Genomic DNA, 21,490 nt, shown 5'->3' on the forward strand with positions numbered 1-21,490 from the left:
TGGGGGGACTGGGGGTTACTGGGAGAGCTGGGACGGGAACTGGGAGCTTATGGTTAGACTGGGAGTTACTGGGAACCTGGGGGTCACTGGGGACTGACTGGGAATACTGAGGGGTAATTGGGGGCTGGGATGGGGACTGAGTGCATTGGGGGTTACTGGGAGGACTGGTGGTTACTGGGAGTGCTGGGAGCTTACTGGGAATGCTGGGAGGGTCACTGGGACACAGGGATGGGGACTGGGTGCACTAAAGGTTACTGGGAGGACTGGGGGGTTACTGGGAGTATTGAAGGTTACTGGGAGCACTGAGAGGGTCGCTGAGGCACTGGATTGGGACTGGGTACACTGGGGGCTTACTGGGAGGACTGGGGGTTACTGGGGTACTGGGATGGAGACTGGGTGCACTGGGGGCTTACTGGGTGGACTGGAGGTTTACTGGGTGGACTGGAGGTTACTGGGGGTTACTGGGAGGACTGCAGGTTACTGGGAGCACTGGGGGGTTACTGGGTGCACTGGGGGGTACTGGGCGTCTGAGATAAGGACCGTGCACAGCCATCCGAGCGCCCTGGTAGCTCCCGGGCGAGCCGAGGCTCTGCGGGGCGCGGCGTTACTGGTGTCGCTGGGCGGGCACTGGGGCGATACTGGTGTCGCTCCCTGCAATAGGCGCTCGATTGAGGCCGCCTGCCCCCCTCCTCCGCTGCCCTGCGGCGCTCGGCGCTCGGCTGGTCGGGCCTGCGGGCGCTGCCAGTGTCGCGTTGGCCGCAGGGGGCGGGGGGAGGGGCAGCCATGACCAACGGTGAGGGGAGGGGATTGGGGATTTGAGGGTTTGGGAGTCTGGGGGGATTTGGGGGTCCTTGGGATAGCCATGACCAACGGTGAGGGTCTGAGGGGATTTGGGGGTTCCTGAGGGGGCTCTGGGGTCACCATGACCAACGGTGGGGAATGGAGGGGTCCTGAGGGGTTTAAGGGGTCCTGAGGGGTACCAGGGGGCTTCGGGGGGTCCTGAGGGGTACCAGGAGGTCTGGGGGAGTCCTGGGGGAGGTTAAGAGGTCGTGAGGAGACCGGGAGGTCTGGGGGTCCGGAGAGGGATTTAAGGCATCCTGAGGGGTACCAGGGGGTTTTGGGGGGCTGGGGGATTTAAGGGGTCCTGAGGGGGTTAAGGGATCCTGAGGGGTACCAGGGGCTCTGGGGGAATTCGGGGGGATTTAAGGGGTCATGAGGGGGGTTAACGGGTCCTGAGGGGACCGGGAGGTCTGGGGGTATCCGGGGGTCGTTTAAGGGGTGCTGAGGGATAAGAGGGGCTCTGGGGAGTCTGGGTGGTATTTAAGGGATGCTGAGGGGTACCAGGGGCTCTGAGGTCCGGGTGCCTGCCACCCCCGCAGTGTACTCGCTGGACGGGCTGCTGGTGTTCGGGCTGCTCCTGGTCTGTACCTGCGCCTACCTGAGGAAGGTGCCGCGGCTGCGCTCCTGGCTGCTGTCCGAGAGGAGGGGGCTCTGGGGGTCTGCCACAAGGGTGAGGGGCTGGGGGGCAATGGGGGCTGGGGGGGCAATGGGGGGCTGCCACAAGGGTGAGGGGCTGGGGGCTCTGGGGGGCTGCCACAAGGGTGAGGGGGCAGTGGGGCACTGGGGGCTAGGATGGGAGCACTGGGAACACTGGAGAGTGGGGTGGGGGTGCTGGGAGCACAGGAGTGTGGGTGCTGGGAACACTGGGGGACAGACTGGTGGCACTTGGGGACAGACTGGAGGCAGTGGGGGTCTGGGGGTCCTCCACAAGGGTGGGGGGGCTGGAGGGGCGTGCTGGAACCCTGACGACACTGGGGTACAGGGGGGGTTATGGGAACACTGGGCTGTGGGCTGGGGCACTGGGGTCTGGGATGGAGTCAGGGGGTCCAGGCTGGGGACAGGGGGTCTCACCCTCCCCCATGTCCCCCCCTGTGTCCCCCCCAGCTGCCGTGATCGGGACCCGCCTGCACGTGGCCGTGTCCGTGTCCTGCCTGCTCATGGCCTTCTACGTCCTGCTGGGGAAGTGACCCCAGGGACCCCCCTGAGACCTGGCACCGACCCTGGGGACCCCCAGAGACCCTGCTGAGACCTGGCACCGACCCTGGGGACCCACCTGAGACCTGGCACTGACCCCAGAGACCCCTGGGGACCCTCCTGGGACCCCCCTGGGACCTGGCACCGACCCTGGGGACCCACCTGAGACCTGGCACTGACCCCAGAGACCCCCAGGGCCCCCCCCTAGGACCTGGCACTGACCCCAGAGACCCCTGGGACTGACCCCAATGCTCTGGTACCAACCTGAGACACCAGGACTGACCCTGAGACCCCAGGGCAGAGCCCCCAGTGCTGATCCTGGGATCCCAAATGTAGAGACCCCCAGGACAGAGCCCAGGACCAACCAGAGACCCCTGCCCTGACCCTGGAAACCTCTGAGAGCCCAGGACCGACCTGAGCCCCCCTATCCTGACCCCAGAGCCCTCCAGTACCAACCCCAGAGCCCCCAGTACCAACCCCAGAGCCCCCAGTACCAACCCCAGCCATCCCAGTACCAACCCCAGAGCCCCCAGTACCAACCCCAGAGCCCCCAGTACCAACCCCAGAGCCTCCAGTACCAACCCCAGACCCCCGAGTACCAACCCCAGAGCCCCCAGTACCAACCCCAGACCATCCCAGTACCAACCCCAGAGCCCCCAGTACCAACCCCAGACTTCCCAGTACCAACCCCAGCCCAGGACCACCATGACCCCCCTCCACTCCCCCAGGGCAGCCCCGGGGGAGGTCACTGGGGCCCCTTGAAACCCTTGGGAAAGGATTTATTGGGAATTCTCTGGAGCAGGGGGTGGGGGGGGTTTCCAGCTGTGCCCCCTGAGCATCAAACTGTGCCCTGTGGGACCACGGGGGGCTGGGGCCCCCCCCTCTTCAGGGGGCTGTGCCCTCACCCCTGGAATTGGGGGCCCTCAGGGGGTCTCCCCTCTGTCCTGGCGGGAAAATGACCCCCCCCCCAAGTTGTAAATACCACGTGTAAATAAAGTGGGGTCTCCCCTGGGGGCAGCGCTGGCCTGGGGGTCCTGTGGGGTCGGGGGTGATCCTGTGGGGTCAGGGGGGCTCGAGGGGGTCCTGTGGGGTCAGGGGGGGTCCTGTGAGGTGGAGGGGGGTCCCTGTGGTGTCCTGTCTGAGGATTCTGTGGGCCATAGGGGGTCCTGTGGGGCTGATGTCCTGTCTGGGAGTGTCCTGGGGTTTTGGGGGGGTCCTGTGGGACATGGGGGGCTCCTGCGGGGTAGGTGTCCTATTTGAGGGTCCCAGGGGTTTAGCGGGGGGTTCTTGTGGGGCTGCTGCCCAGCCTGAGCGTTACTGTGGGGGAGTCCTTTGGGGATGGGTTCTTAGCTTGGGGGTTCTGGGGGGTTTTGGGGGGAGGGTCCCATGAGGTTGTGCGGGGTGCTGTGGGCTGTAGAGGGTGCTGGGAGGTTCCATGGGATGTTGGGGGATTCCGTGGGGGTTAGGGGATCCCATGGGGTGTTGGGGGTTCCGTGGGGGTTAGGGGGATCCCATGGGGTACTGGGGGTTCCGTGGGGCTTAGGGGGATCCCATGGGGTGTGTGGTGGGGTCTGTCCCGGGAGGTTTGGGGGTCTCCGGTCCCGGTTCCCCCCGCCCGTGGGGTCGGGGGCGTCGCGGTCCTCCCGCCGCCAGGGGGCGCTGTGCGGCGAGGCGGGGTCTGACCGCTCTGTCCCCAGGGTGCACCGCGCGCCGCGCTACATAAAGAGCCACACCGGAAGTGGAGGGCGAGGAGTGGCGGCGGCGCGGGCGGGAGTGCAGTGTGATGTGTGAGTTGTGAGTGGGGCGTGTGAGTGTGTGAATGGAGCGTGTAACGGGCCGTGTGAGTGTGTAAGGGCGTGCGAAGAGTGTGAGAGTGTGCAGGTGAGGCGCCAGCCCCCTCCCCCTACACGTTGATCTTATTTGATCGGCCGGGCCTGGCCGGGCCGAGATGAGAAGAAGGCGCCGCGAAGCCCCCGGGGCGCTGTGCGGCTGGGCCGGGCGGGATGAGTCGATCAGATAGGCGAGGCCCAGGGCGAGGCCCGCGGCCCGTGAGCGCCCTGCGATTCTGACCCGAGCCCGCGGCCACGGAACCCTGGGGGGAGCGCGGGGGACGCGGCCCTGCCCTGCTTCCCACGGCCCTGCCCCGCTTCCCGCGGCCCGGCGGGGCACAGGGGCCTCAGCCACGGCCCCGCAGGGTCCGTGCGACACGGCAGGGACACCCCGCTGTGGCCTCTGTGGGGACACGGGCGTGGCCGTGGGGACAAGGGGACAGCGGTGACCAGGAGATGGACACGGTGCTGACCAGGGGATGGCCGTGGTGACAAAGGAACAGCCACCACGGTGACAGGGACAGTCGTGGTGGTGACGAGAGTGGCCATGAGGGGACAGCCACGGGGTGACCAGGACATGGCCACAGTGGTGACACAAGGCTGTGATGGTGACCAGGGGACAGCCACCATGGTGACATGAGGACAGCTGTGGTGGTGACCAAGCGATGGCCATGGTGGTGACAATGGGGTGGCCACGAGGGGACAGCTGCAGTGCTGGCACTGGCCAGGAGGAGCAGCCGTGGTGGCCCTGCTGTGGGGACACTCCAAGGAGGGGACACTGTCCTGGGGGGCTCCATGAGTGAGGTGACACTGCAGGCAGCGTGGGACACGGCCACCCCCTGCCACCTCATCCCCAGGCCCGGGGCTGTCCCTGTGCTGCTCTGGGGACACTCGTGTCCCCTCCCCTGTGCCCGAGGTACCTGTGCCACCACAGACAGAGCTGGGACCCCCTGTCCCTCTGTGTCCCCTATGCTCCCATGTCACCAGTGTCCCCTTATGCTCCCATGACCCTCTGTGTCCCCGCATCAGCTCTGTCCCCTCCCTGTGTCCCTCGCATTCCCACATCCCCTGTGTCCCCCATGTGTCCCCACATCCCCGCCCGTGTTCCCTGTGTTCCCATTTCCCTGTTTTCCAGAACACGTGAGTGTCCCCTCCGCTCCTGTCCCCGGGGCTGGCCCTGCCCCGCGGGGGGGACACGGTGGGGACACCACAGGGCGTGGGGGGACCCGTGAGCCCCCCGGGCCTCCGTCCCGATGTCCCCCCAGCCCCGGGGGGGTGATATCCCGGGTCGATCCCGGAATAACATCCCGGGAATGATGCTCGGGGCGGGGCCGTTCCCGGGGTACATCCCAGGGGATGCCCGTGGCTGGTCCCGGTGCCGGGGTTCTGTTCCCAGGGACACATCCCAGGGGGATGCCCGATGCCGTTCCCGGAAATACATTCCACGGATGACGCTTGGCGCCATTGCCGGCGGTTCCATTCCCGGCGATGACTCCCGGTGCTGTTTCCATGGAAAACGCTCCCGATGCCGATGCCCGGCATTCCCGGGCTGTCATTCCCGGGGTTCTGTTGTATCTCTGTTCCCGGTGCCGGTGCCGTTCCCATCACTGACATTCCCGGTGCCGACTCCCGGGCCCGTTCCCTTGGCTGCCGTTTCCGGGGGCGATGCCGGGGGTCGTTCCCGGTACCATTCCCGGCGGTTCCGCTCCCGATAGCGGTGCCATTCCTGGGGGCGCCGTTCCCACTACTATTCCCGATGCCTGGTGCCGGTTCCCGGGGGCTCTGTTCCCATTCCCGGTGCCATTCTCGGTGGCTCCGTTCCCGTTCTTGTTCCCGGGGGCCGGCGCAGAAGCCGTTCCTGTTCCCATTCCCGTGGTGAGGGGTGCGCGCAGGTGCCGTTCCCATTCCTGTTCCCGTTGCCATTCCCGGGACGGGCTCAGGTGCCGTTCCCATTCCCGTTCCTGTTTCTGAGGCGGGCGCAGGTGCCGTTCCCATTCCCGTTCCCATTCCCGTTCCCGTTGCCATGCGGGGCGCTCGCAGGTGCCATTCCCGTTCCCATTCCCGTTCCCGCGGGGGCCGCGCAGGTGCCGTTCCCATTCCCGTTCGTTCCCATTCCCGCTGCCGTTCCCGGGGCGGGCTCAGGTGCCGTTCCCGTTCCCGTTCCCTTGGTGGCCGCGCAGGTGCCGCCGGTGCGCGGGGGGCGGGCGGTTGTGGGGGCGGGGCCGGTGCCGGTGCCGCTCGGGCCGCGGAGCCGCCGCCGTTGCCGCCGTTGCCGCCGCCATGGCCGGAGCCGGAGCCGGAGCCGGAGCCCGAGCCCGGTGGGCGCCGCTGGCTCTGCTGTGTCTCGCTGTCACCGCGTCCCCGGGACGCGCCGCGGAGCAGCTGCACGTCTGCAAGGAGGTACCGACCCCGGCCATGGTGGGGGGCACCGCCGGGAGCCCCCCGAATTCCCCACACCCCCCTCCCCGGGACGTGGAAGGGAGCCCCGGAGCGCGCGGGGGGGCACAGGGAGGGGGCGCGGGGGTCGCGGTGCCGTCGGCGGTGGGAGCACAATTGCGGGAGCCCCCCGAATTCCTCACACCCCCCACCCCGGGACGTGAAACGGAGCCCCGGAGCTCGGGGCGGGACGGGGAGGGGACAGGGGTCCCTGTAACAGGGTGGGTTGGCGAACCCTTGGGGAGGGGGGGCCCTTGCCAGACCCCGAGGGTCTCTTTGGGGGACCCCAAGTGATGTTACCATCGCTGCCCCCAAATCCCAGCCCCGCACACACGTTGGGGTGGCCCCAAACCCTCCCTGAGCGCTGTTGGGGAGGGTGACAAGGACAGGCAGGGGGGGACATTCCCAGTGGCCACGTGCGATTCCCAGCCCGGCACGCGGTGGCCGAAGTGTCCTGCGAGGAAGAACCGGGGGGATCTGTCACTCGCTGGGCTCTGCCCGCCTTGGGGACAGCGGCTGAACCCCCAGATCGCCTCCTTGGGGTGTCCCCCCGCTGTTCTCCCCCTCCTTCCCCCCCCAGACCTGCGGCTCCTTTTTAATCTGGGCCAGGAATGTTTTTCGCGCCGTGATCCAGTTTTTTTGTCCGTGTTCCACGATCCGGAGCTGGAAACAATAGAGCGGGGCTGGCACCTGTCCCCGCGGCGGGGGGTGTCCCCTGTCCCTCCCTGGGGACAGCCACTCCCCTCCCGGCCGGAGCAGGGTGACAGTGACGCCTCGGGGTGCCCCTCCCTCACCCCCCAGGGCCGCCCCGGGGCTGAATTAGGTCAATTTATTTAGATTTTAAAAAAAACCTAGAAAAGTTTACGAAGAGGGGGAAAAAACCCTTCTCTCCAAGGGAATCCCTCGGGAGTGACAGCGTTGTGGGGGTTCGGGGCTGCTCAGAGTTGGGGTGACCCCCTGGGTACCCCCAGGGTGGGGGGACCCTCCTCTGTGCCCCGTGCGGGGCTAGGGGTCTCGGTGCTGCCCGGACACGGGCAGGGGGTGCTGCAGACGCGTCTCATCCCCCTCTTTCACTTTCCGCCCCCTTTTCCCCTCCCCATCCCCTTTCCCCTCATCCCCCCCTTTTCCTTCCCCCCATCGCCGCCGTTTGCAGCTGACGGGAACATCAAAGCGGTTGTTTTCCCATCAACCTGCCACGCTCCGGCAGCCGCCGGGAGCACAAACCAGCGCGCTCCGCCAGCCCGGGGCTGCGCGGGGTGGGGCCCCCTGCACCCACTGCCCGCCCCTTGTGCCCTCCTGTACCCCCCGTGCCCCGGCACCCCAGAACTGGCTGGGGGGCTCCCCCCGTGCCCTGCAACCACCCATCTGTACCTCCTGGACACCCCAAAGCTGCTGCAGGGTGGGGGCTCCCCTGTGCCCCCGTGCCCCGACACCCCAAAGCCCATCCCTCCCCCAGCCCTGTCCTTGGCCGTGCCCACGCCGCGTCTGTCCCCGGTGTCACCTCCCCGGTGTCACCTCCCCTGTGTCACCTCCCCACCGGCCTTGAGCCTCTCCCAGCCGAGCACAGCCGGTGGGATTGGGGGTGGGGGTGGGGTGTCGCGGTGCCCCTGCCGCCCCCCATGGCCCCCGGTGTTTGAGGAGCCCCGCGTGTCACCGGCCCGGGCCACCCCAAGGCTGTGACCCCCACCCTGAGCACCCCCAAATCCTGCACCCCCCGAATGTCCCCACCACGAAGGGGGTGTACAACCTCCTGGGGGCACAGGGTTGGGGGGCACAGGGTGAGGGTACAACCCCTCCTGGGGGGGCACAGGTTTGGGGGTCACAGGGTGGGGGTGCAGCCTCCGTCGGGGGCAGCGTGGGGGTCCCGGGGCAGCTCCCCCCGTGCTGTCCTTGTGTCCCCCCCGCAGTCCGAGTACCACTACGAGTACACGGCGTGTGACAGCTCCGGGGCTCGCTGGAGGGTGGCGGTGCCGCACAGCCCCGGGCTCTGCACCGGCCTGCCCGACCCCGTCCGCGGCACCGAGTGCTGTGAGTGCCGAACGGCCCGGACAGCGCGGGAAGGGGGGTGGGAAGGGTGGGAATCACGCCGGGATGGCGGCGGGATAATGTGCGGGGGGTGGGATGGGATGGGGTGGGAAGGGTGGGAATAACTCAGATGGAGTGGGTGGGATGGGAATGACACACATGGAGTGCCTGGGATGGAATGGGAGAGCTGGGAGTCACACCGGGATTGGATGGTAATAACAGACATGGGGTGCCTAGGATGGGGTGGGAGGGATGGGAATAACACACATGGAGTGCTGGGATGGGGTGGGAGAGCAGGGAATCGCACCGGGATTGCAGGGGAGTAACAGACATGGAGTGCCTGGGATGGGATGGAGAGGGCTGGGAATCACACTGGGATTGGATGGGATGAATAACACACATGGATGGAGTGCCTGGGATGGGGTGGGAGGGATGGGAATCACACATGGAGTGCTAGGTGGGTGGGAGGGGTGAGAATCACACTAGGATTGGATGGGAATAACAGACATGGAGTGCCTGGGATGGAGTGAGAGGAGTGGGATGGGAGCAACACTGGGATTGGACAGGAATAACACACATGAAGTGCCTGGGATGGAATGGGAGATCTGGGAATCACACCGGGATTGGATGGGAATAACACACATGGAACGCCTGGGATGGGATGGGAGGGGTGGGAATGCTCACACCCAGAGGCACCAACTGGGTCGAGCAGGATGGGGATCCCAAGCCCCCCAAACCCCGGGTGTGCCCCCTCTCCGTGCCAGGGGATTCCCATCCCGCCCGGCTCGGGCAGCACTGCGGGTCAGGAGCCAAACCCCGTCAATTGGGAGCGTTTCTTTGCGGGACGGGCGGGCTGGGGGATCCTCCTCCCGGGGAGGGCGGAGCTGAGAGGGTGGCAAGGCTGAAGCAGCCCCGTGGAGGGGGTCGAGGGCTGATTCCCTGCGCTCCCGCTTCCCGCGGGCAGCGTTCTCCTGCAAGGCGGGCGAGTTCCTGGAGATGCAGGCGCAGTCGTGCCGCCCCTGCGCCGCGGGCACCTACTCGCTGGGCACCGGCGTCCGCTTCGACGAGTGGGACGAGGTGCCCCGAGGGTTCGCCAACGTGGCCACCAACCTGGAGCTGCAGGAGGGGCCCGGGGACCCCGCCGGGAACTGCACCGGGTGAGGAACCGCCGGGGAGAGCGGGAGAACGGGAGGGGAAACAGATGTGGGATGGGGAACCAGGAAAACGGGAGGGGAAACTGAGGTGGGAAACTGGGATGGGGAAAACAGGGTGGGAAACCAGGATGGGAAACCAAGATATGGGATGTGGCACCAGCAGGAGCACCGGGATGGGAAACCAGGAGGGGGTACTGGGATGGGAAACCACGCACTGGGATGTGGCACCAGGATGTGGCACTGGAGTGGGAAAGCAGGATATGGAATGTCACACTGGGATGGGCACTGGGAGGGGGCAACAGGAGGAGACACCTGGATGGGGCACCAGGATGGGAAAGTGGGACAGGAAACCGGGAGGGGGCACCGGGGTGTGGCACTGGGATGTGACTCCCATGGGAGTCCCCACAGCACCCGAGGGGGTCCTTTCAGCTGCACCAACAACCTCGGAACCCTCTCAATTGTCCCAACACCCCCCAACCCCTCCCAGTTCCAACAACAACCCCCAAACCTCCCACTTGTCCCAACCCCTCTCCCCGTGTCCCCAACCCCCTCCCTACTCCCGGGGGACCCTCCCGGCCGGTCCCACCCCCCCATTCCCGCCTGGGGCTGTGCTGTGTCCCCTCCCCAGGTCGACGTGGGTGCCCCTGGGGGACTACGTGGCCTCGAACACGGACGAGTGCACGGCCACGCTCATGTTCGCCGTGAGCCTCAAGCAGGCGGGGACTGTCACCTTCGAGTACATCTACCCCGACAGCAGCATCGTCTTCGAGTTCTTCGTGCGTCCCGGGGGGGCTGCGCGTGGGGAGGGGGCTCCGGGGCCCCGGGGGTCACCCGGTCACATCAGGGGGTGCTGGGGCCGTGTTGGGAGGCCCTGGGAGTGTTGAAGAGTGTCTGGGGACAGGGGAGGGGACCTGGGGACAGGACGGGTTCCTGGGGCAAGAGGGGTGTCCCTGGGGACAGAGGGGGTCCCTGGGGACAGAGGGTGATCTCTGGGGACAGGGGGTGTCCCTGGGGACAGGAGGGGTCTCTGGGGACAGGTGGAGGTCTGTAGGAAGAGGAGGGGGTCCCTGGGGACAGAGGGGGGCCCTGGGGACAGGGAGACCCCCTGGGGACACGGAGGGTCTCTGGGGACAGGGGGTGATCCCTGGGGACAGAAAGTGGATGTCTGGGGACAGGGGAGGATCCCTGGGGACATGGAGGGTCCCTGGGGACCAGGGGGCATGTCTGGGGAGAGGGGGAGTGTCCCTGGGGACAGGGGGTCTCTGGGAACAGAGTCCCTGACCCCACCCCCGCAGGTGCAGAATGACCAGTGCCAGCCCACGGTGGAGGAATCCCGGTGGATGAGAACGACAGAGAAGGGCTGGGAATTCCACAGCGTGAGTGGGGGCGGGGGGGCACCCCGGGGGTCCCGAGACCCTCCCCTGGGGACAGGGGTGCTCCACGGGGACCAAAGTGGACGGGAGGTGATGGCAGAGGTGCCACAACCGACACCCTCCCCGCGATGGTCCCAACCCCTTCCCTGGCACTGGGACCACCCACCCGCGGTACCGACCACCCACCCACAGTCCCCACGCCCTGGCTGGCAGCAGGAATCCCCCCGATCCATCGACCCCGTTCGCAGGTGGAGCTGAGCCGCGGTAACAACGTGCTGTACTGGAGAACCACCGCCTTCTCCGTGTGGGCCAAGGTGCCCAAACCGGTGCTGGTGCGGAACATCGGCATCACAGGTGGGTGGGGGCGGGCACGGAGGGGCCCGGGGGGGATTTTGTCCCACGCCCCCCTCTCCCCTGAGCCCCCTGCCGTTCCCAGGGGTCGCGTTCACCTCCGAGTGCTTCCCCTGCAAACCCGGCACGTTCGCGGCCGCGCCCGGCTCTGCCTCCTGCCAGCCCTGCCCCGCCGACACCTTCTCCGGGAAAGGGGCCACCGCCTGCCAGCCCTGCGAGCCCGGCACCTACGCCGGTGAGCGGGGGCACCCCGGGGTACCCGCACCCGCCGGGGGCTGCTTTAGAGCCCCCCCCCGTCCCCCCGGTCTGGGGATGGGAGTGGGGATGGGGGGAGCAGGGGGGGACGCGACACCCCCTGGAGGGGACGGGGTTGGGGTCCCTTTGCAAGCCCGAGGTCTGCACTGGGGAGAGGGGACCCGTGGGGGTCCCCACACCCACCGGTGGCAGCTTTAGGGGTCCCCTTGTCCCCCCCAGTCCGTGTCCCGGGGGAGTGGAAAAGGTGATGTGGAGGGGGCAGGGAGGGACCTGCCATCCCATCTGTGGGGACAGCGTTGGGGTCCCCTCACGACCGTGACACCTCTGCTGGGGAGAGGGGACAGCCCAGGGTCCCGACACCAGAGCTGGCGGCCTTGGGGGTCCCCTCGTGTGCCCCCGTTGTGCTGTGGGGGTGTCCCTGGGGAAGGAGGTGCAGGGGACAGGGAGGACACGGTGTCCCTTGGCTGGGATGGGGGACACGGCCCCCACCCGTGTTGGGGACAGCACTGGAGTCCATTCACAAGCCTGGCACCTCCTGCAGTGTGAGGGGACACCGGGGGTCCCTACACATCAGCTTTGGGGTCTCCGTGTCCCCCACGCTCCCTACAGGGGAAGGCGATGCAGGGGGCAGGGAGGACCTTGGCTGGGAGGGGGCACACGGCCCCCCCGCCGTGTTGGGGACAGCGTTGGGGTCCCCCAGCCGCTCACCCCCCCGTGTGTGTCCCCCCCCTCACTGCAGAGCCCGGCTCGGGGTCCTGCAAACCGCGCCCCCCCTGCACGGACAAGGATTTCTTCTACACCCACACGGCCTGTGACGCCGGCGGGGAGGTACCGCGGGGACCCCCGGGGTGGGGTGGGGGCTGTGTGTGTGTCCCCCCGCGCCCTGCGGGTGTGTCCCCCTCACGGCCCTCCCCGCAGACGCAGCTGCTGTACAAGTGGGCAGAGCCCAAGATCTGCAGCGAGGAGCTGCCCGGGGCGGCCCGGCTGCCGCCCTCGGGGGGGAGGTCGCGGTGCCCCCCCTGCAACCCCGGCTTCGCCAAGGGCGCCGGCGGCTCCTGCCAGCCCTGTCCCCGCGGCTCCTTCTCCAATGGCTCCGGTAAGGCCGCCCCGGAGTGTCCCCAGGGGGTGACAGGGACACCCCGAGCTGATGGGGGGGAAGGTGGGGGTGCCACTTTAGTGCGGGGCTGTCCCGTCCTGTCCCCATCATTGTCCCCCAGGGGGTGACAGGGGCACACCGAGCTGATGGGGGGAAGGTGGTGGCCACCCCGGGGCGGGGTTGTCCCCTTGTGCCCCCATCATTGTCCCCAGAAGGGGTTACTGGCGCACCCCGAGCTGCCAGGGATAAAAAGGTGGGGGTGTCACTTCGGTGCTGGGCTGTCCCCTCCTGTCCCCATCACTGTTCCCCAAGGGTGACTGGGGTCCCCAGAGCTGCTGGCGGGGAGGGGCTGTCCCCTCGTGTCCCCGTCATTGTCCCCAAGGGGTGACCGGGGTCCCCAGAGCTGCCGGGGAGGGGGGAGGTGGGGGTGCCACCCCGGTGCAGGGCTGTCCCCTCGTGTCCCCAGCCTGCCTGTCGTGCCCGCCGGGCACGGAGCCCGCGCTGGGCTTGGAGTACAAGTGGTGGAACGTGCTGCCCCCCAACATGGAGACCACCGTGCTCAGCGGCATCAGCTTCGAGTACAAGGGCATCGCAGGTACCGGGGGCCGTCCCCTCCCTGTCCCCTCCCTGTCGCCTCCCCGGGGACAGCCCGGGCCCCACGAGCGCCGCCGTGTCCCCGCAGGCTGGGAGGTGGCCGGGGACTTCATCTACACGGCGACCGCGGCCTCCGACAGCGACTTCATGATCCTCACGCTGGTGGTGCCGGGCTTCAGGTGAGGAGGTGTCCCCCGGTGACACGAGTGTCCCCCGGTGACAGGGGTGTCCCCGGGGCCGGGGGGCGGGGCGCGGCTGTGCGGCGGGGCCGGCAGTGCCCCCACGCTGTCCCCACGCTGTCCCCACGCTGTCCCCACGCTGTGCCCAGCCCTCCCAGCCCGCTGCTGGAGGACACGGAGAGCCACGAGGTGGGAAGGATCACCTTCGTGTTCGAGACCGTCTGCAGCGTGGGCTGTGAGCTCTACTTCATGGTGGTGAGCGGGGGGCACTGGGGGGGGGACACCCCGGGGTTGGTGGGACATTGTGACGGTAGTGTCCCCAAAGTGAAACACCTCAGGGGTGTGTCCCTCCCTGGCACCAAGAGATGGGGGGGGCGTCACCCTGAGGGTCCCCAAACTGTCCCTTCGAGGTCCCCCGTGTCCCTCCCCCAAACCTGGGGACAGCCAGGGTGACACCCCGAGGCTGGGGACGCTGTGACAGTGGTGTCCCCAAAGCGAAGCACCCCGGGGATGTGTTCATTCTCTGCTCAAACAGGAGACATTTGGGTCACTTCGGGGTCCCCAGACAGCCCCTTCGGGGTCCCCAGTGTCCCTTCTCGGGGTCCCCAGCGTCCCTGCCGCCAGAGAGCCTTTGGGGACACGCAGGGGACGCGTCGCTGTCGCTGTCCCCGCAGGGCGTGAACTCCCGCGCCACCAGCCCCGTGGAGACGTGGAGGGGCTCGACGGGCAGAAGGTCCTACACGTACGTGGTGCAGCACAACGGCACCCTGAGCTTCACCTGGGCCTTCCAGCGCACCCCCTACCACCAGCCGGTGAGGGGGGGCCCTGCCAACCTTTGGGGAGTCCCCTCCAACCTTTAGGGGTCCCGGAGGGGGGGGTGGGAGGGTCCCCTCTTCCTTTTGAGGGTTTCCTGGGGTGTCTCCTCTTCTCTTTGGGGGTCCCAGAGGGATCCCCTCTTCCTTTTTCAGGAGGTTTAGGGCATCCCTTCTTCCCTTTGGGGGGTTCCCTTTTCCCTTTGGGGGTGGTGCCCTTCCTGGGGAGGGCCTGGGGGGATCTCCTCTTCGTTTTGAGGGTGTCCTGGGGTATCTCCTCTTCCCTTTGAGGGTCCCGAAGGAGTCCCCTTTTCCCTTTCTTGGGGGTCCCAAGGGTGTCCCCTCCTCCCTTTGGAGGTCCCTGGGGTGTCCCCTCCTCCCTTTTGGGACATTCTGAGGGCCGTGGGAATCCCCAAACAGTGGGAATTGCTGCCCCTTTCCCCACTGCCATCGGCTGGGACACTGCCACCCAGGGGCCGCTCCAGGTGACCCTCCCACCCGGGTGACCCCGGTGTGTCCCGCAGGGCCGGCACTACACGGGTGACGTGGCCAAGCTGTACAGCATCAACGTCACCAACGTGCTGGGGGGGGTGGCCTCCTTCTGCCGCCCCTGCGCCCCCCAGCCCGGGGGTCCCTGCGCCCCCTGCCCCCCCGGCAGCGCCCTCGACCCCCCCTCGGGCACCTGCCGGCCCTGCCCCCCCGGCACCGTCCTGCGGGGACCGCCCTCGGGAGGGACCCCCTCGTGCCACCCCTGCGGGCCCGGCACGCACAGCAACCAGGTGGGTGTCACCAGGGGGTGTCACCGGGGGGTGTCACCAGGTGGGTGTCACCGGGGTGTGTCACCGGGAGGTGTCCCCGAGGGTCCCCTGGGGGTGGCACCGGCCCTCACCACGCTCAAGGTGTCCCCGATGGGTGGCACTGGACGGGGACTGCAGGGTGACACCGCCATGGGTGGGTGGCACCGCGTCCCCCCCGGCTGTCCTGGATGGGTGACACTGCCTGGAGGGGTGATGCCCATCCCCAGCTGTCCCCAGGGAGGTGACACCAGCCCCTCCTGGCTATCCTGGGTGGGTGATGGGGTGGGTGACAGTTTGTGACTCCAGGGGTGACACCACACGTCCCCTGTCCCTGAGGGGCGGTGCCAGCTCCCTGGGGTGCCCATGGAGGTGTCCACAGTGGGTGCCACGTCCATCCCTGACCCCCCTGTCCCTGTGTCTGTCTCCTGTCCCTGTCCCTCTGTCCCTGACCCTTATCCCTGTCTTTGAGTCCTTGTCCCTCTCCGTCTCCCTTTGTCCCTTTCCCTGCCCCCATCCCTGTCCCTGTGTCCCTGTCCTTTCCCCTGGGTCCCCTGTCCCTCACCCTATCCCTGTGTCCCCAACCCTGTCCCTGTGTCCCTGTCCCCATCCCTGTGTCTCTGTCCCTGTGTTCCTGTCCTTGTCCCCATCCCCATCCTTGACTGTGTCCCTGTCTCTATCCCTGTCCCCATCCCTGTCCCTGTGTCCCTGTCTGCCTGTCCCCATCCCTGACCGTGTCCCCGTCCCTGCCTCTGTTGTCCTGTCCTTGTCCCTGTCCCTTTCCTTGACCCTGTCCCCATCCCTGTCCCCATCTCTGACCCTGTCCCCTTGTCCCTGTGTCCCTGTCCCCATCCCCGTGTTCCTGTCCCTGATGGTGTCCCTAACAGCGTCGCTGTCCCCGCCCAGCTGCGCTCGGTGTGCTACAACAACTGCAGCCTGTGGCTGTCCCTGTGGCTGTCCCTGTGTCCCTGTCCCTGTCCCCCTGTCCCTAACAGTGTCCCTGTGTCCCATCCCCAGCTGCGCTCAGTGTGCTACAACAACTGCAGCCTGTGGCTGTCCCTGTGGCTGTCCCTGTCCCCCTGTCCCCCTGTCCCTAACAGTGTCCCTGTGTCCCATCCCCAGCTGCGCTCAGTGTGCTACAACAACTGCAGCCTGTGGCTGTCCCTGTGGCTGTCCCTGTCCCCCTGTCCCCCTGTCCCTAACAGTGTCCCTGTCCCCATCCCCAGCTGCGCTCGGTGTGCTACAACAACTGCAGCCTGTGGCTGCGCCAGGCGGGCCGCTCTCTGCTCTACGAGTTCCCCGCGCTGGGCGCGGGGCTGGCCCTGGGCACCGGGCCCGGCTTCACCCCCAAGGGGCTGCGCTACAGCCACCGCTTCCAGCTCAGCCCCTGCGGACACCAGGTGAGCCCGGGCACGCGTGGGGACACGCGGGGACACTGGGGACAGGGGAGGGGGCACACACGGAGAGGAGGGTCGGGAACACACGTGGGCACGCGGGAGGGTGGGCATGGGCACACGGGGACACGCGTGGGACACGCCCTGCTGCCTGTGTGACACGCCATGCTGCCTGTGTGCCCCGTGTGTGTGCCCTGTGTGTGCCAGGCATGTTCCCCACGTGTTCCCTGTGTGTGCCCCATGGTGTGCCTATGTGTCCCAGCACGTGCCAGGCGTGCTGCGTGCCACCATGTGCCCCGTGTGTGTGCCCCACGTGCCATGCGTGTGCCCCATGTGCCAGGCGTGTTCCCTGTGTGTGCCACGCATGCCCCGTGTGTCCCAGGCATGTGTCAGCATGTGCCAGACGTGTTCCCCAGTGTGCCCCATGTGCCAGTGTGTGCCAGGCATGTGCCCCATGTGCCATGCATGTGCCAGGTGTGTGCCAGGTGTGTTCCCCGGTTGTGCCCTGTGTGTCCCCTGCATGTGCCAGGTGTGCCCCACGTGTGCCAGGCACGCTGTGTGTGTGCCCTGTGTGTGCCAGGGGTCCTTCCTGTGTGTTCCCCACATGTGCCAGTCATGTGCCCCATGTCCCAGGCGTGTGCCATGCATGTTCCCTGCGTGTGCCAGCGTGTGCCCACGTGCCGTGTGTCCGCAGGGCAGGAAGAAGGCCTCGTGTGCCGACTCGGTGCCGCAGGGCCGGGGGGGGGTCCCCGCCCGCCGGGTGACGTCGTTCGTGTGCCAGGCCATCGTCGTGCCCCCCGACGGCAGCGGCACCCGCGCAGCCCTGTCCTCACAGCCCGTCAGCCTGGGGGACACCCTGCTGGGTGAGGGCATGGGATAATGGGATAATGGGATACTGGGAATGGGACAACCTGCTGGGTGAGGGACACTGGGATACTGGGAATGGAATGGGACACCCTGCTGGGTGAGGGATCAGGAATGAGACACTGGGAATGAGACACTGGGAATGGGACACCCTGGTGGGACAAGAACACCCCTGCGATGCTGGGACACCCTGCTGTGATTGGGGACACCCCGGTGGCAGGGCCTGGGACACCCCTGGCCCCCCTCGCTGTCCCGGGGCCACCCCAGGGACACGGCCGGGTGTCCCGCAGGTGTCACCACCAGCGCGGTGCTGGACGGGGTCGTGTCCCCCCGGAGCTGTTCCCTGGCAGCCACCCCGACCTGCCTGACATCATCTTCTTCTTCAGGTGGGTGCAGGGACGGGGGGACAGCCCCCTGTGTCCCCAGTGTCCCCCTGACCCCCCCCACACACTGCCCTGTGTCCCCTGGCAGGTCCAACGATGTCACCCAGCCCTGCACGGGTGGCAGGGCCACCACCCTGCGGCTGCGCTGTGACCCCCTGAGCCCCGGCACTGGCACCCTGGCTGTCCCCAGGTGAGGGGGGACCTGCTGGGGGCTGGGCTGATCCCTGGGGGGCTTCACTTTGGGGTGTCACGATGTCCCCAACCTTGGGGTGCCACCCTGGCTGTCCCCAGGTGTGTGTGGGGGACACCGGGGATGCCAAGAGGGACCCCCAGGATGACCCCACAACGTCACCTACAGGGAGGGACACACCCTGGGGGGCTTCACCCCTGCCCCATTAACCCCCTCCACGGTGTCATCGCCACTGACCCCTCCCTTTTTGTTGTCCCCCCCCATCAGCAAATGCCCCGAGGGCACCTGCGATGGCTGCACCTTCCACCTGCTCTGGGTGTCCCCGCAGGGCTGTCCCCGCTGCGGCCCCTCCCACTACCGGGCCATCCCCGGCGCCTGCATCGGCGGCGTCCAGGTACGACCCCCCCACCGCCCAGAGCCCCTGTTCTCCACCCCCCCACGAGCCCCACGGGCTGTGGGACACCCCACCACTGAACTCCTCTCCCCTCCCCATAAAACCACCCGCGGGTGTGGAGGGGTCCCGGTCCCGCCCCAACGCTGCGGGGGTGGGTTTTAGGACACCCTCAAACTCCATTAAAACCCCTTTTCCCCTCTAGAAAACCCCCCACGTGTGGCAGGAGCCCTGGGGTCCAGGTCCCGCCCCGAGAGGCTGGGCTGTGAAACCCCCACCTCTCAAACCCCATTTTCCCCTTCCCATAAAACCACTTCCACGTGGTGGGGGTCCTGCTCCCGCCCCGCCTCGAGGGGGTGGATTTTAGGACGCCCCCACTCCATTAAACCTCCTTTCCCCCTCCCCACAAAACTACACGCGCGTGGAGAGGTCCGGGTCCTTCCCCGCCCCACAGGGGTGGGTTTTAGGACCCCCCCCAACCCCATCAATCAAACCCCCCTTTCTCCCCTCCCCCCCCTCCAGAAAACCACGTACGTGTGGCGGGAGCCGCGGCTGTGCCACGGGGGGGTCTCGCTGCCCCCGCAGGAGTCCCGGCCGTGCCGCAGCGTGGATTTTTGGCTGAAGGTGGGCATTTCCACGGGCACGTGCCTGGCCGTGCTGCTGGCCGCGCTCGCCGCCTACTTCTGGAAAAAGACCCAAAAGTGAGAGGGGTGGGGGTTTGGGGGGTCCTAAATGGGGTTTGGGGGGTCCTAATGGGGTTTAGGGAGTCCTAAAACCCACCCCCGTGGGTGAGGGCGGGACTGGTACCCTGCCACATGCAGGTGGTTTTGTGGGGAGGGGGAAAAAGGGGGTTTAATGGGGTTTGGGGGGGGTCCCAAAACCCATCCTATGGGACATCCACGGGTCTCCCACAGGTGAATGGTTTTGCGGAGAGGGGGGAAAAGAGGTTTAATGGGGTTTAGGGGGGTCCTAAAATCCACCCCCGCAGGTGGGAACGGGAGCAGGACCCCCGCCACATGAAGGTGGTTTTATGGGGAGGGGGGAAAAGGGGATTTAATGGGGTTTAGGAGGTCCTAAAACCCATCCACGCAGGTGGGAGCGGGAGCAGGACTCCTGTCACATGGAAGTAGTTTTGTGGGGAGGGGGAAAACAGGGTTTAATGGGTTTTAGGGGGTCCCACACCCCATCCTTGGCACAGCCACAGGTCCCCCACACGCGGGTGGTTTTGTGGGGAGAGGGGAAAAAGGGGGTTTAATGAGGTTGGGGGTCTCTAAAACTCACCCCTGAGGGTGGTGGGACTGGGACCCTGCCAGGGTTTGTGGGGAGAGGGTAAGGGGTTTAATGGGGTTTGGGGGGGGTCCCAAAACCCATCCTGTGGGACAGCCGCGGGTCCCCCACACGCGGGTGGTTTTGTGGGGAGGGGGAAAAGAGGTTTAATGGGGTTTGGGGGGTCCTAAAACCCATCCACGGGGTGGGAGCGGGACCCCTCTCCACATGGAATTGGTTTTATGGGGAGAGTGGAAATGGGGTTTAAGGGGGGAATGGGGTCGCGGGTTGTCGCTGCGGCTGCAGGGAGGGGGGTGATGGCGCTCCCGCACTCCCAGGCTGGAGTACAAGTACTCCAAGCTGGTGATGGACGCGGCGGCGCGGGAGGGAGAGGCGGCGTCCCCCGACAGCTGCGCCATCATGGAGGGCGAGGACGCCGAGGACGAGCTGCTCTTCGCCACCGAAATGTCGCTCTTCGGGAAACTCCGAGCCCTCAAGGCCAAGGTGAGGGCTGGGGGGGGGTTTAGGGGGGTGTCCCGGGTTCAGTTCCCCCCACCCCGGGGGTCCCTGCCTCAGTTCCACTCCCCACACGGGCCCATGCCCCGGGTTCCCCACCCTGGGGGTCTCAGTGCCTCAGTGTCCCCTCTCTGGGGGGGTCTCCATGTCCCAGTGTCCCCTCTCTGGGGAACCGTGCCTCAGTGTCCCCCACACAGGTCGTCCCCGTGTCCCAGTGTAGCCCCGGGGTGGTCCCCATGTCTCAGTGTCCCCCTCGGGGTGGTCCCTGTGCCTCAGTGTCCCCACGGGGGGGTCTCTGTGTCCCACTGCCCCCTCTCTGGGGAGTCCTCATGCCCCAGTTTCCCCCCGGGGTGATACCTGTGCCTCAATATCCCCACGGGGGGTCCCAGTTTCCCCTCACACACACAGGGTGGTCCCCGTGTCCCAGTGTCCCCGGGGTGGTCCCGGTGCCTCAGTGTCCCTAGGGGGGCTCCCCGTGCCTCAGTGTCCCCACGGGGGGGTCCCCGTGCCTCAGTGTCCCCCAGGGTGGTCCCCAGTGTCCCCCGTGTCCCCCCGTGTCCGAGTGTCCCCCCGTGTCTGAGTGTGTCCCCGCAGCGCCGGCCGGACGGCTTTGACTCGGTGCCGCTCAGGAGCTCCAGCACCACCCCACGCGAGCTGTGACGGGGCCGGGGGGGCCCCGCGCCCCCCACCCACCCCACGGGTGTGTGTGTGTGGGAGCACCCCCGGCCCCCCCCGCGCCCCCCAACGTGGCCTTAGGGACGCTCTGGGGCCGGAGCTCCCTCGTGGCTTTTGTACCTCGCGCGTGTCCCCACCCGTGTCCCCTCCCCCACCCCCCGAGATGCCAAATACACGAGTGGGGTTTGTACCACGGCTGTGGGCCTGCAGAACACGAGGGGAGGGGTGAGGTTTGGGGTGGGGAGGAGGGGGGTGTGGCTCATCCTAGAGATCCAGCGATGTTCCTGGGGTGGTTTGGTTCCTTCCCCCCACCCCCAGCGTGGGGTTTGGGGGAGGTGGAGGAGGTAGGGAAAGGGTCCCTGGGGGATTGGGGAGCAGAGAAAGCCCTTCCCAAAGCCCCCAAATCCCCCTAACCCCCACCCCAAATCCCCCTCAACGCACCTGAAACCCCCCAAAGCACCCCCAAACCCCCATGACTCCTGAACACCCCAACACACCTGAAGCCCCCAAAATCTCATTAACTCCCCTAAACCCCCACACCAACTGAAAGCCCCAGTTCTCTCAACCCCCACACACCCCTGAATCCCCCAAATCCCCCCACCACACCTGAAAGCCCCCAAACCCCCATAACTCCTGAACCCCCAACACACCTGAAGCTCCTCCAAAATTCCCATAACTCCTGAAAACCCCTAACTCCCCCAACAACTGAATGACCCCAATCTCCTCAACCCCCTCCACACCCTGAGACCCCTCAAATCCCCCCAAAAATTCCCTTAACTTCTGAAACCCGCCCTAAACCCCCTAAATTGACCTCCCATCCCTCAAACCTCCACCCCAAAGCCTCCCCAAAATCCCCAGAACTCCTGAACTCCCCTCTAA

At 67.1% G+C, this 21,490-nt stretch overlaps 2 protein-coding genes and 1 non-coding gene across 4 annotated transcripts; all 3 read left to right on the forward strand.

Moving 5' to 3' along the window:
• Positions 1 to 922: 922 nt before the first annotated feature.
• Positions 923 to 3,051, forward strand: TMEM167B (transmembrane protein 167B). 2 transcript variants are annotated; one of them, XM_050312581.1, is made up of 4 exons: positions 923 to 932; positions 1,380 to 1,497; positions 1,891 to 1,904; positions 1,945 to 3,051. In XM_050312581.1, exons 1-4 carry the CDS (start codon positions 923 to 925, stop codon positions 2,025 to 2,027), a joined length of 225 nt encoding a protein of 74 aa, XP_050168538.1. In that variant the 3' UTR covers positions 2,028 to 3,051. The 2 variants fall into 2 exon arrangements, with proteins under 2 accessions (XP_050168538.1, XP_050168537.1); XM_050312580.1 differs by lacking the exon at positions 1,891 to 1,904 and having other exon boundaries at positions 1,380 to 1,510.
• A 742-nt stretch (positions 3,052 to 3,793) lies between these two features.
• Positions 3,794 to 4,108, forward strand: LOC126638592 (small Cajal body-specific RNA 2). Its single transcript, XR_007628641.1, has one exon. It is a non-coding gene; the product is annotated as a small Cajal body-specific RNA 2 (non-coding RNA).
• Positions 4,109 to 6,132: 2,024 nt separating this feature from the next.
• Positions 6,133 to 20,782, forward strand: ELAPOR1 (endosome-lysosome associated apoptosis and autophagy regulator 1). Its single transcript, XM_050312587.1, is given in 23 exon segments — positions 6,133 to 6,263; positions 8,207 to 8,327; positions 9,289 to 9,481; positions 10,107 to 10,254; positions 10,774 to 10,854; positions 11,100 to 11,205; positions 11,288 to 11,437; positions 12,197 to 12,285; positions 12,376 to 12,553; positions 13,020 to 13,148; positions 13,236 to 13,326; positions 13,476 to 13,581; positions 14,001 to 14,138; positions 14,663 to 14,917; positions 16,159 to 16,332; positions 17,021 to 17,189; positions 17,481 to 17,519; positions 17,522 to 17,576; positions 17,662 to 17,763; positions 18,031 to 18,157; positions 18,677 to 18,855; positions 19,759 to 19,924; positions 20,531 to 20,782. Coding segments are annotated over 23 exon segments (2,982 nt in total). The 5' UTR covers positions 6,133 to 6,143; the 3' UTR covers positions 20,597 to 20,782.
• The last annotated feature ends 708 nt before the right edge of the window (positions 20,783 to 21,490 follow it).

The sequence above is a fragment of the Myiozetetes cayanensis genome, unplaced genomic scaffold, assembly GCF_022539395.1.
Source record: "Myiozetetes cayanensis isolate MyiCay16 unplaced genomic scaffold, myiCay2020 scf170, whole genome shotgun sequence".
NCBI lineage: Eukaryota > Metazoa > Chordata > Aves > Passeriformes > Tyrannidae > Myiozetetes > Myiozetetes cayanensis.